General features: G+C 39.9%; 1 protein-coding gene across 1 annotated transcript in view; it reads right to left on the bottom strand.

Moving 5' to 3' along the window:
- Positions 1-14,177, bottom strand: part of LOC136144263 (ATP-binding cassette sub-family C member 4-like) — a 141,589-nt gene that overhangs the window by 25,702 nt on the left and 101,710 nt on the right. Inside the window, exons 24-26 of the mRNA XM_065902012.1 lie at positions 13,738-13,838; positions 11,915-12,106; positions 970-1,125 (exon numbers count right to left, since the gene is read on the bottom strand). Of these exons, the coding sequence (XP_065758084.1) occupies positions 970-1,125; positions 11,915-12,106; positions 13,738-13,838 (449 nt within the window). The remainder of the gene's footprint in view (positions 1-969; positions 1,126-11,914; positions 12,107-13,737; positions 13,839-14,177) is intronic.

Raw genomic sequence — 14,177 nt, 5'->3', positions numbered from 1 at the left:
TTCAGAGATGGGTACCATCAAAACATAAAACTTGGGAATCTAAGCTCATTTATTTTCTATTGTAACCATACATCATAAATCTAATAGCCAGAGGAAATCTTTAAATATGGGGACCGAATGTACTAAAAGTTCTTCCCATTTTTCCTGAAAGGGATACCTTTGGAAAAAAATTTTTTTAATTGTGGTAAAATGCACATAAAATTTACTAGATTAACCACTTTAAGTGCACAGTTCAGTGGTGTTAAATACATTCACATTGTTGTACAGCCATCACCACCACCAGCCACAGATCTCCTTTCATCTTGAAGAACTGAAACTCTATACCCATTAAACAACAACTCCCCTCTCCTGGCCACTCCTGGCACCCACCATTCTATGTCCTATATCCATGAATCTGAGTCCCCTGCTCTTCCTCACTATTCTGTTTTGCCTCCCTGGTGAATATTATTCATTCATGGCTAAATTGTCAAAGTCTCCCTAAAGCATCCACATATCCTATAATTCTCAAAGTCCCAGAATTTCGCACAAAGTTCTCCAAGGAGATAATCACCTTTGAAAAGATGTCCTCATTTCCTACAGCAAAATTACATCTGTAAGACACTTATTAATAAAATTCATGTTTTCCTATAAGAACCTCTCCAGCACTAAACAAGCAATTTATTCTTCTGTTCTCAGAATTATGTGATTATCAGCAGATAAAACCGTGGAAACTGAGGAAGTCTGAATCAAGAAATCTGTCTCAGTAAGTTATTAAATTACAAGCACACAAAACCAACAAATGAACAAAAAACAAAACCTGCTATGCGATGAAAGTGTCTTTTGAAAATACCTGCTACTAAAAATATGCTCTATTGGGGAAAAAAGGATCAATTCATTCAATTAATTTGAAAAAACAACAATCACATTAAAATCACTTAAAACTTAGATACCTTATAAAAAGAACATATGAGAGTGCTCTGCTGTGCATACCTGAAGTGCAACTGACATTTTCTTCCTTAAATCGTGAAGTCCAATACCGGTTGTCAAGATGCCATCAATATAAATGTTACCTTCAGGTTCTGACAATCTAAACAGGGCAGCAATGAGGGAACTTTTTCCAGCTCCTGTTCTTCCCACAATGCCAACCTGTAAAGAGACCAGGGGGATGAAGAATTAACAGGATGCACAAAACCCAGGAGAACACTGATTGTTGAAGATGAATTTTAAAAGTTCTATTATATATAAAAAGTAGTCCATAAGTTTCTCAAGCATGCCCCTGCAGACATTTTGGACCAGGTAATTTATTGTTGAGGGTCAGGGGCCTGTCCTGTATATTGTAGGATGATTAACAGTAGCTATGAACCCACTAAATACCAGATGCAACCCCCCAAATTGTGGCAACCAAAAATGACAGAAATTCACAAATGTCCCTGATTGAGACCACCATCATCCCAAGAATACACAATGTAAACTATAGTGACTTTCATGCCTTCTAAAAATGTCAGGCAATTTTATTCCGATTTCCATGAATAAATGTTTAATACACTGAAAATTGTTTGTTTCTATAATTATCACATAGTATCCATTATGTGGTATGTTATAGGGGGAGACATATATGTGTATAGGATATATATGTGTGTGTGTGTGTGTGTGTGTGTGTGTAACTAACATTTGTAAATAAAGAAGGAAGATGACTTAAAAATATGTAACCTGCCTACAGTGAAAAACCAGCAGTCTCCTAAGTGGTCCATAAGAAGTCAGCTTTTAAATTAGTTTTATTCCCACTCCCTGGGTAATTTGACCTTGAGAATTACATGGGTATTTTTACAGAGATGTCGACAAATCAAGTTAGAAGTGCTATACACTAACAAGTACTGACTTTCTCAGGGATATTATTTATTTAAGAGGAATTATTTTTCAGTAGAAAAATGAAATCACAATCTGATATTAAATATATTAATTATATTCTATCTTGAAAGGAAACATCTTCAAATATAAAATGCAGGTCTCAGTCTTGAAAGACAGAGGCCAGTAAACGAAATGTACATAATGAGATCAACAACAACACAAATGACGTTTGCTATTTACACGGGACCTTTCATTGGAGTAGTTCAAAAGGCACTTTATTAATACATTAATACTTACTATTGAACCTTGGAAAAACACATGTCAGGTGTCAGCCTATTTATTAAAACCAAAGCAGAGAGAAATTAAATACACTAACAGTAAGATTAAAGAATAAATACAATGTAGGTAAAACGCTGGTGGTTGGTGGTTTAGTCGCTAAGCTGTGTCCAGCTATTGCGACTCATGGACCCAGGTTCTTCTGCCCATGGGATTCTTCAGTCAAGAATATTGGAGTGGGTTGCCATTTGCTTCTTCTAGGTAAAATGCTGGTGGGGAATAAAACCTCATTCAAATATATATGCAGAAACTGGCCTTTTTTCCAATGAATTTGTAAGTGAAAGAAAGTATTAGTCGATCAGTCATGTCCAACTCTTTGCAATCCCATGGACAGAAAGAATACCAACAGGCTCCTCTGTCCATGAAATTCTCCAGGCAAGAATATTAGAGTGGGTTGCCATTTCCTACTCCAGGGGATCCTCCTGACCCAGGGATGGAACCCGTGTCTCCTGCATTGCAGGCAGATTCTTTACCATCTGAGTCACCAGGGAAGCCCAACTGCAAATTCTCTGAAGGAAGCTTTCCAAGAGATGATTTCATCTCTATTTAAAATCTGGAATTGATGAGAGTATAAGATATGCTTGGATCATTTGTAAATCAGTAAAGTTTTAGAACTCATGGCTTTAAAAAGATAACAACTAAATCTTTCTGAGCAATATAATCAGAATGCTTGGATCTTTTCATGATTTTTTATTTGAATACCTCTAAAGTTTCAAATCAGTCTGTCAAATCAATCATGGCATTTCAAAAAAGAATTTACCTTTATAGAGATTTAACATAAGGAAAGTGGGTTTAGCTAATTTTATTATCTTGTAAAGATAATATAACGACTATAAGACATTTTATTGTTGTTCAGTCACTCAGTTGTATCCGACTCCTTGTGACCCCATGGACTGCAGCATGCCAGCTTTCCCTGTCCTTCACTATCTCCTAGAGTTTGCTCAAACTTGTGTCCATTGAATCGGTGATGCCACCCAACCATCTCATCCTCTGTCGTCCGCTTCTCCTCCTGACCTCAATCTTTCTCAGCATCAGGGTCTTTTCCAATGAAATGGCTCTTCACATCAGGTGGCCAAAGTATTGGAACTTTAGCATCAGTTCTTCTAATGAATATTCAGGATTGATTTCCTTTAGGATTGACTGGTTTGATCTTCTTGCAGGCCAAGGGACTCTCAAGAGTCTTCCCAAGCACCCCAGTTCAAAAGCATCAATTCTTCAGTGCCCAGCCTTCTTTATGACCCAACTCTTACATCTGTACATGACTACTGGAAAAACCATAGCTTTGACCATACGCATCTCTGTTGGCAAAGTAATGTCTGCTTTTTAATATGCTGTCTAGGTTTGTCATAGCTTTTATTCCAAAAAGTAAGCGTCTTCTAATTACATGACTGCAGTCACCATCCAGAGTGATTTTAGAGTCTAAGAAAATAAAGTCTATCACTGTTTCCATTGTTTCCCCATCTATTTGCCATGAAGTGATGGGGCCAAATGCCATGATCTTAGTTTTTTGCATGTTGAGTTTTAAGCCAGCTTTTTCACTCTCCTCTTTCACCTTCATCAAGAGGCTCTTTAGTTCCTCTTTGCTTTCTCCCATTTGGGTGGTATAATCTGCATATCTGAGGTTACTGATATTTCTCCTGGCATCTTTATTCCAGCTTGAGCTTCATCCAGTCCAGCATTTCACATGCTGTACTCTGCATGTAAGTTGAATAAGCAGCTTAACAATATACAACCTTGAAGTACTCCTTTCCTAACTTTGAACCAGTCTGTTGTTCCATGTCTGGTTCTAACTGTTGCTTCTTGATCTGCATACAGCCTTCTCAGGACATTTTGCACCTTATGTTAAATCCTAATTCACATAATACAGATAGGCCATTCTCTGCCTACAGGCAGGTCGTAGTGTGTATACATGTGGCTCATGTGTTCTGTGTACATGCAGGCCTCAAAGATATTTTGGATTTGGCTCCAGACCACCTCAACAATGTGAATATCAAAATAAAGCAAGTTATATGAAATTTTTTGTTTGTGCAAATAAAAGTTATGTTTATACTATATTGTAGTCCAATGATGTACAATAGCATTATATATAAAAAAATGTATACACCTTAATTGCCAATACTTTATCACTAAAAGAATGCTAACCATCTGAGCATTTATATGGTAGTAACATTAAAAACCACTGATCGCAGATCAGAATAATACATATAATAATAATTAAATGGTTTGAAATATTGCAAGAATTATCAAAATGTGACAGAGGCATGAAATGAGTAAAAGCTATAGGAAAAATGGTGCCAATGTACTTGCCTGACAGCGTTGCCATAAATGTCCAATTTGTTTTTTGTTTTGTTTTGTTTTTTTAAAGCATTATCTATGAAGCACAGTAAAACAGGTGTGCCTATATTTCTGAGTGTTCTCCTATGTAAATCAACACACATTGATCCATCTGTGCAAACAGGAACATTTGTAAACTTTGGGTAAATGGACTGAGATATGTAGGGGCACCTAGGACTGCTCATGACCACAGGACTGTGAGTTCCAAACTCTAGAGAAGAGAACTAAAAAACTAGGGGACCTTCCTGGCAGTCAAGTGGTTATTTTCTGTGCTTCTACTGCAGGAGGCATGGACTTGATCCCTGGCCAGGGAACTAAGATCCCACAAGCTGCATGGCCACAGGGCCCCTTAAAAGAAAAAGGCAAGTCAAAGAAAATCTGATTCTGATAATTCCTAGAGTTCAGTCATCAAAGCTATAGTCTGAACGTCTTTTCTAGGTAACCAAAGGGTTTTACCAATTGCCCATGAAGAGTGTCACCAGTATCTGTAAGCATACATTCTTCAATCTAAAGACACTCGGGAGGCTTCCCTGGTGGCTCAGTGGTAAAGAATCTGCCTGCCAATACAGGAGACATGGGTTCAATCCCTAGTCCAGGAGAATCCCATACAATGAAGCCCGTGCACCACAACTATTGAGCCTGCACTCTAGAACCCGGGAACCACAACTACTGAGCCTACGTGCCACAACTGTTGAAGCCCTCGCACCCTACAGCCCATGCTCTTAACAAGAGAAGACACCACAGTGAGAAGCCCACACACAGCAACTAGAGAGAAACCCAATCAGCAACAAGGACCCAGCACAACCAAAAATAAATAAAGAAATAAAATTATAAAGACACTTGAAGAAAATCTTCTGTTATTTGCTTTGCAATGGCCCCTTTCTGTTTTTCCAACCAGGTTGGTCTCTGATGATGACATAACTTGTTAGACACTTGCTCCTGGATCTCTCTTCACACATCAAACTCAACATAATTAACACCCAATGCCCCACACAAAACAACCCCTTCATCCGTCTTCCCCACTTACTCTCATTACTTCTTTTCCAGGCTCGTAGTGTTTAAAAAACAAATTAAAATAAACTCTTTCCTTAATCATAATCAGTGCAGACAAATTTGAAAAGTAAATAAATGCTAGCTTTACCCCAGTACTCTGAAAAAAAATTCTTAAAATGATGTTTTTACTTTCTAGGCTTCTATATGTGTTCTTTTTGTTGTTGTATTTCTTTTTGTATGTGTTCTTAAAGACACAAGTTCACATATTTAAACAAAATGGGATTAATGTGAACATACTGTTATATGTGTTTTCATTTCATATTTCATAAAAATATTTACTTTAATGGTTGCATAATATTATAGTACATGTGATAATTTATTTAACAAATCCTTTACTACTGGATATTTAGGCAACATCAAATAGTTCACTATTATAAATAACTCTGTGCTAAATATCCCTGAAACTATATCTTTGCAAACAACCTTAATCATTTCCTTTACATAAATTCTCAGATGTGGAATTGCTGAGAGTCAAGTATGAACTCCTTGGACAGCAAGTATGAATTCCTTGGACAGTAAGGAGATCCAAACAGTCAACCCTAAAGGAAATCAGTCCTGAATATTCATTGGAAGGACTGATGCTGAAGCTCCAATACTTTGGCCACCTGACACAAAGAGTCAACTCATTGGAAAAGACCCTGATGCTGGGAATGATTGCAAGCAGGAGAAGGGGACGACAGAGGGTGAGATGACTGGATGGCATCACTGATACAATGAGCATGAACTTGGTAAAACTCCAGGAGATGGTGAGGGACAGAGAAGCCTGGTGTGTGCAGTCCATGGGGTTGTGAAGAGTCAGACGTGACTAGGTGACTGAACAACAACAAATGAACATTTTCAGAGGAAGCTGTTAAGCTGCTAACCTACCCTCCAGAAGTATAATACCATTTGCTACTCCTACCCATTTCCCTGCATGTTCACAAATCCAGGTATTGTAGCTTTGTTTTAATCGACATCAATTTGATCCCCAAAAGTGGACTCACTTTTCCAGGATGTCTTGCTGGAGGCATAACAGCTCCTGGCTCCCTGCACCTGCCCACTCTGGTCCATATACTCTCACTTCTCAGATTAAACTCCCGAATGCCAGCTCAGCACCCAACACTCCACCCCAGGAAGTCTCTTCAACAAAACTAACCTCTCCATCCTTCATGTACATGAGTCAGCGTCCTTGGCATCACTAGGTAGTGGTGAAGGTTGAATGTAAAAATGTGTGTTACACACTTGGTAGTTCATTTTCGTGAATGCTTTGCAGGTGTCTAGGTCTTCATTCACTGGATCAGGGCATCATGCTTTTGCTTATGCTGGAGTTTTGCTTATGCTGGTCTTTTGCTTATCCTGGTCTCACCTCCCGGAATGCCTTTCACATGCATTTCCACCTGCTGAAACCCTAACCACACATCACTAAGTCTGTCTCACATGTCTAATTCCTTGGAAATGCTCTCCCTGTCCCCTCATGTGGGCTTGTTTCAACTCTAACAGATGCTATGTCTTTTTTATAAACCTCTATGAAAATTATGACCTCATTCTAGCTTACAAAGCTAATATAGTAATTTTCTTGTTTCTTCAACTAGACTGTATTATGTTGACATCAGGATCTCTATTGGATTTGACTTTTTCTTATGTGTATTACCACTGGTGTCCTTAGACAAAGAAACTTCCACTGGGAGCTGAAATTTTTAACTCAAGGCAGAGAGATTTATGGGAAATCTATTTCTATATTGTTTAGGTATAAGATAAATCAGAAAGAGACAGACACAGCAGATGGACCCTATAGCTGTAAGTACAACTTCAAAAGGCCAACACCTCATTCTCATGGGACAGACAACACCTTCTGCTGCATAAGTGGTTATGGTCATTTTACACCCTATGAAAACGATGACCATTTTTGTCCAAGCATTTACTCTGGGTGCTTTACATGTCTTATCTTGTTTAAGTTGTACATGAACCCCACAGGTTACACCCTTTCACTTCCATTTGGCATAAGAAAAGGTTGAGGCTTAGATAAATTAATCTGTCTGAATATCAGAGCCCATAAGTAGCAGGATGGGAGTCAAATCCATGTCTGTTGGCCTCTTTTCCACCTACTGATGGGACTCCTTACCCCTGAATGGCCTGACAACTTATCATGTCCCTCTGTGTAGTGAGAATAGAGAAAGTGGGGAGAGGTGTAGTTGCAGTTAAAGGAACAGGCCTACCATAGAGATCTTATGGTCAGAGTTAAAGCATGACGTGGACACAGGCATACATGTGGTGAGTGAGAGCAAAGAGGGTACCTGAGGGCAGGTGGACCAGCTGTGAGCAGGAAGAACCAGCAGCCACAGCTGGATTGAGAACGAAACCTGCAGCTGAGTGGGACACATGATGCCTGGGGAACAGGCCAAACAGACCTCCTGCCCTGCTCAAGGCAGCAAGACTCATTTTTTATCCCATCAGATAGTGAAATAGCCACACATACACTGCTGCATGGGGCTGTCTCTGACTCAGGTTCAGGCAGAGCTAAGCCTGTGGGAAATCCCTCCAGTCCCTGCAGAAAGCTGGTGTGTGGAAGGACAGACAGCAGGATGAAAACTGCCTGTAATGAAGACAGACTCCATTGGAAAGATGCAAAGAAATAAGGCAGAATCACACAGAACTAGATTATAATGTAAAGGTGCAACTTATAGAGCATAAAAGTAAGTAAATCTAGGGGCACAGAACATTCTAGAGCCTCTTGCTCAGTCACAACAGAGATTTAGCAACTCTTAAATTCAATTTCGAACTGTCAAAGACATGTCTTGGGAATCACAGGTTATCACTCATCAAAAACTGCCCATGGGAGAGAAAGGAGGAGGTCATGTTCAGATACGAATCTGAGTCAAGAGGTCTGGGTGGGCCTGAGACCCTGCATATCTAAGAAGCTCCAGGAGAGGCAGGAGCTGCTGGCCCTGGCACCACAGCCTGAGTCACAGGGAACTAGGAAGCCGGTGGGAGAAGGGGGACAATTTGGGAGTGAGGGGAGCGGATTTTAAGAAAATATTACGTAAAAAAGGAAAAAATGTAGGAAACTAATATTTTTGTACACTATAGCATGATGTACTAAACATCTGTAAAAATGTATCATCCAAATAATGGCTGTGAGCAAAAACAAAGCAAAGTCAATCTACCTCGAGAGCTGGAAAATACTTTATTGCTCAGGACTCTCTAAAATAATCAAATCAACCACAAAATCACCTAAATGAAAAATGCAGCCCATGTTCAGACTCTAACTAGGAAGTCTAGGGTGCTATTTACCTCATGCTGGTTTTTCTTTTATGTTTGGCTGTGCTGGGTCCTGCTTGCTTTGCACAAGCTGTCTCTAGTTGTGATGAGTGGGAGCTACTCCTGCAGTGAACATGCTTCTCACTGAGGTGGCTTCTATTATTGCTAAGCAAAGACTTCAGGAGTTGTGGCTTGTAGGCTCAGTAGTTGAGGTACAGGGTTTAGTTGCTCTGCGGCATGTGGAATTATCCCAGACCAGGGATTGAACCAGAGTCTCCTGCATTGGCAGGCAAATTCTTATCCACTGCACCACCAGGGAAGTCCTGGTTCTTTATTTTCACTTGTCATTGCTTCTTTGAATTAAAATCCTGCATAGTATCTACTACACTCTCCAACTGACTCTAACTTCTAGGAATCGGGACAGAAGAGGAAATGAAGGAAAGAGAATAAAGCCCCTCTTCTGCTGGGCTGGCTCACTCCCATGTCCCCTGCCCCTGCCCACCAACCCCCACCCCCAGACAACAGCTTCTCTCAATCAAATCCAACACCAAAAGGGTGTCCTGGAGTGACGGGGGCTGGGACAGGTGAGCAGGAGAGGGAACCTGTGATGTGCACAGGCGGAGTGAAATCAATTCATGAACACACTGCCCGGGTGTTATTTCCAAACACAGAAATGAAGTTAACAGTGATACTGAGAGTGGACCAAGGTACAGATCAAAAATCAAGTTACTGGAGTTATTAATTCAGTCTCAAAATTCAATTTTCCCTCAAACATTTTAGAATCTCAACGATCCTATGATTTACAGGTTTTAAGAAGGAAGAATAAGAATCTGTTATGTTCCTAAGTTTTACTACAGAGTTTCCTAGATAATTCATATCTTATGGCTTTGGGGGAAATTTAAGACAAGTACAGGTTAACAGAATTACATTTACAACAGAAAATCAGACAGACACATAGTCTGAGAGTAAGTAAACATCACATACAGTGCTCTTAGGGACAAGATTGTATCAAAAGCTGTGATTAATGTTTTCCTGACACAGCAGTTCACCTTTTCCCTGACCTACAATGGAACTGGAAATAATTAGGACCAGCTTTTGCCCTGTGACTAACTGAAGCTGCTCCCTGGGTAACATTCAGGCATTAAGTTGAATATTCTTTTATGTTATAAGGGTTTCATTCGCTATATTATAACTATTGTCCACTAGATGGGTCTGTGGGGTGGTAAGAGTTTTAAAGAGCAGTTCTTTCCGTTATGTACAGAGCTGTGTGTGTGTGTGTGTGTGTGTGTGTGTGTGTGTGTGTGTGTGTGTGTGTGTGTGTGTGTGTGTGTGTGTGTGTGTGTGTGTGTGTGTGTGTGTGTGTGTGTGTGTGTGTGTGTGTGTGTCTGTTGGTTCCTGCTTGCTCACACCTGTGTAACTCACTCACCCTCACAACCAGCAGTCCCTCAGCACCCTCTCTGTGCCCTGCAGAATGCTATATTCTGGGAACAAATATGAAAACAAGATGCTCCCTGATTTTAAAAAGCCTATTCAAGATACTATGAGATACAGATCCCAAGTTGCAAAACATGCCACAAGTGCTATCTCTTATTTTAATTATGATAAAATTCACATAGCATAAAATTTAACTATTTAACCATTTTTAAGTGGACAGTTTGGTTTTCAGTACATTCACATTGCTGTGCAACCAAGCTTGGGAATTTTTTTTTTCTGCCTCATAAAACTGAAATTCTTACCCATTAAACAAACTTGGTCTCCAAGTTCCTGGAGACCACCATCTAACTTCCTGTTTTCTTAAATTTGACTACTCTCAGAACCTCACATATGTGAAATCAGAGAATTCATTCCTTTTGGGTCTGGCTTATTTCACTTAGCAAGATGTCATCAAGGTTTATCTGCAGGTCAGAATTTTCTTCCTTTTTAAGGCCAAATAATACTTCATTGTAAGGATTTAGTTCTGTCTAACTTTTGGCTGCTATAAACATAGCTGTACCATAAATGCTATCTTAAAAGAATATATAAGACACTAAGGAAGAACTGAGGGTCTCAAAGATGCATTAGAGTTGACTCAGAAAATGAGGAGATTTTCACCATCCAGATGGCAGAGGGCCTGGGTCTCTGAGGTTGAGGGGCAGCAGGTGCACTGGGAACAGGGAGGACACAGTGCTTTGAGAGAAACTACACACAATCCGAGTGCAGTGGTGTGTATGTCAGACATACTGGCTGCAGAGGGAGGTGGGCAAGAGCTTCCTACCACCTTGTCTGTTCTGGTTTAGCCTCTTCTTGAAGATTCTGTCCTGATCCCAGCTGAGGGCCTCAAACTGAGTGTGGAAGGAACATCACCAGCAGACATGGATGCTGAAAGGTCCAGGTCACAAGCCTCTCTGGTGTCTCCCACACAGATCTTCTCTGCTCCCTTCAATTTGCTTTTGACTTTGAGTCAATCTCTAGACCTTGCTTCCATCTGATACCATGATTCCTCACTGCTGACTGGGTCATTATTGAAGCTTTTCTCTGGTGGACACAAGCTTACCCCATGGCCCCTGCCAGAGTGGACTTGAGGCTATGCTATGGTTCCAGCAGCAGCTCACCCAGGCCAGTAAGGATCAGATCTGGGCTAAAGAAAGAATCAGTCTGTGGGGGGAGGGCAGGGGGCTGGCAGCTCAGCATGGGTGAGTGGAGGACAAGGCTACAGGAAGGACTAAGGGACAGAGAAGGAGGCTGCAACCAGAGGGTGCCATAGGAGGAGGAGGAGATCTCAGAAATACAAAAAGAAAAGATGAAAAGGAATGAGATATTGCAGAGTTAGGGCCAGGAAGACAAGGCTGACGTCCCAGACTTTGTATGAATAATCGGGTATCACATATAGTGTCCTGAGTCAAGTTAAGATGGAGCCCTGGGTCCCAGGACCCATCAACCACCATGAGGGAGCTAACAACACAGGGGGAGAATTTCCTGATATCCCCATTCCACGGTCAGTTTCCAAGAAAGATTCACCTACAATGTCACTGATCTAATCTTCATCCATTAGGACAGAGTCCCCCTGACACACTGACAAAGAAGCCAAGAGCAGATGTGGCGCTAAATCTTTAGCTGGATTTTAAAGAGGCAAATGGCTTAAACTAACCTTTAGTCCTTGGTCAAAGTATAGATACACATTCCTCAATACCAGAGGCCCGTCTGGCTTATGCCTGAAGTTCACATTGCTAAAGTAAATCTTTCCTCCATGGGGCCAGGATGGCGGTGGACGATACTCAAGTTCCCAGGGTGCTTCTTTCACAAGGTCTGTGTATTCAATCACCCTTTCTACTGAAATCATCTGAAACATATATGACATCTCATGAGTTAGTATCAGAGGGTCTTGTTTACGGATGTTCAGAGATTGTAAATGAAACCTTCTGCTTTTATATGGTTCAGAACATCCCAGTCTCAGCATCCACAAAGGACAGAAGTAGGAGTCTGATGACGCCTTGGATGATTTGAAAACTTGTTCATCATTTTCAACACTTTTAAATACAACTATTTCCTTCAATTTTATATTAAAGTTAAAAAAAATTAAAGAAATACATAGTAAGATTTTATTGATCCTCCTTTCACATCTGAATAAAAAAAATTTTTTTTCAAAGAAAAGAACACTTATGGACACCAATTAGTAATGTGTGGCTACAGAAGGGCCAAAATGTTACATATGAACAGAAATGGATGGTCATCAAACCTCATTTTAATAATTAGTCATTTTCTACTCTGTTATGAGCTTCCCTGATAGCTCAGTTGGTAAAGAATCCACCTGCAATGCAGGAGACCTCAGTTCAATTCCTGGGTCCAGAAGTTCCCCTGAAGAAGGGATAGGCTACCCACTCCAGTGTTCTTGGGCTTGCCTTGCGGCTCAGCTAGGAAAGAATCTTCCTGTAATGCAGGTGACCTGGGTTTGATCCTTGGGTTGGGAAGATCCCCTGGAGAAGGGAAAGGCTACCCACTCCAGTATTCTTGCCTGGAGAATCCCATGGACTGTATAGTCCATGGGGTCAAAAAGAGTCAGACAGGACTGAGAGACTTTCACTACTTCTACTCTATTAGAAGAAAGAAATGGAAAAACTTCATTTTTATTGCTTTTCTCCCTTTAGGAGAAGGTACAAATATTTCAAAAATGTATAATACACACATCAATTAAGGTCTTTTAAACAACCATGACTTTACACCTTAGCACATTCTGAGAGGGAGCCTATCCTACCAGGAAGAAGGGCCACCAGCAAATTCGGTGTTCAACTCACACAAGAATAAATGATAAAATAGGGGATGGGTGGAGGAACATAATAATTAAATAAACCTCAAAATATTGGATTATTTTCTTTTACCAAAAATGAGGAATTACCCATTAAGAAACAAATACAAACAAGCTGCTATGAAATTAGCTTACATTGTCTCCAGAATTTCAGAACCTCCCTCCTACAGAGACATTTATTGTATCTGAAGACAGTTTGTGATGAATACAAAACCTTCTGACATGGCATACACATGACTGAGAAAAATATATATATATATTTTATTTTACATTAACTTTAAGCACATGAAAAGTGAAAGTGAAAGTTGCTCAGTCATGCCCAACTCTTTGCAACCCCATGGACTGTAGCCTGTCAGACTCCTCTGTCCATGGGGATTCTCCAGGCAAGAATATTGGAGTAGCCATTCCCTTTTCCAGAGGATCTTCCCAACCCAGGGATAGAACCAGAGACTCTTGTGGCTCCTGTGTTGTAGGTGGATTCTTTACATCTGAGCCACCAGGGACACCCTTAAGAAGATTGAAGAAAATGTTAAAAAAAAAAAAAAAAAAAACTTTGTAAAATGATGTAAAAATAACAGCTTTATTATTTTACAGAAGAATTGCTTCTGTGTCAATTAACAGCAAGGAGACTGAAAAGACTAAGAACAGAAAGATAAAATAAACGTCACCATGTTCTCAACTTCAGCACTTTGCCTAATGCACCACTGGAACATCCTGGTAAGTGTGATGGTGAGCGACAGGACCAGCCCAATATGCCCAGCATCCAAAGCTAAATGAGGAAGAAGAAGTCAGTCAGTCTACTTCTGAACCCTTTATTTTCATGATTTTTATTGGAATAATAGTTGATTTACAAATTTGTGTTAGTTTCAGGTGTATAGTAAAGTGAATTAGCCAGACATATATGTAATCTGCTCTTTTAAAATTATTTTCCCACATACGTCATTAAATAGTATTAAATAGAGTTCCCTGTGCTATACAGGAGATCTTTTTTAGTTACCTATTTTATATATAGTGTGAGAATACTCTTTTATAATATTTAAATCATTTGCATGTAATGTAATGAAAGTATTACTCATAATACTACTTCTGTTGTATGAGACAATAATTA

This window comes from Muntiacus reevesi, chromosome 11, assembly GCF_963930625.1.
Source record: "Muntiacus reevesi chromosome 11, mMunRee1.1, whole genome shotgun sequence".
NCBI lineage: Eukaryota > Metazoa > Chordata > Mammalia > Artiodactyla > Cervidae > Muntiacus > Muntiacus reevesi.
The sequence above is the reverse complement of the archived record's forward strand: the minus strand, read 5'-3'. Positions and strand labels throughout refer to the sequence as shown.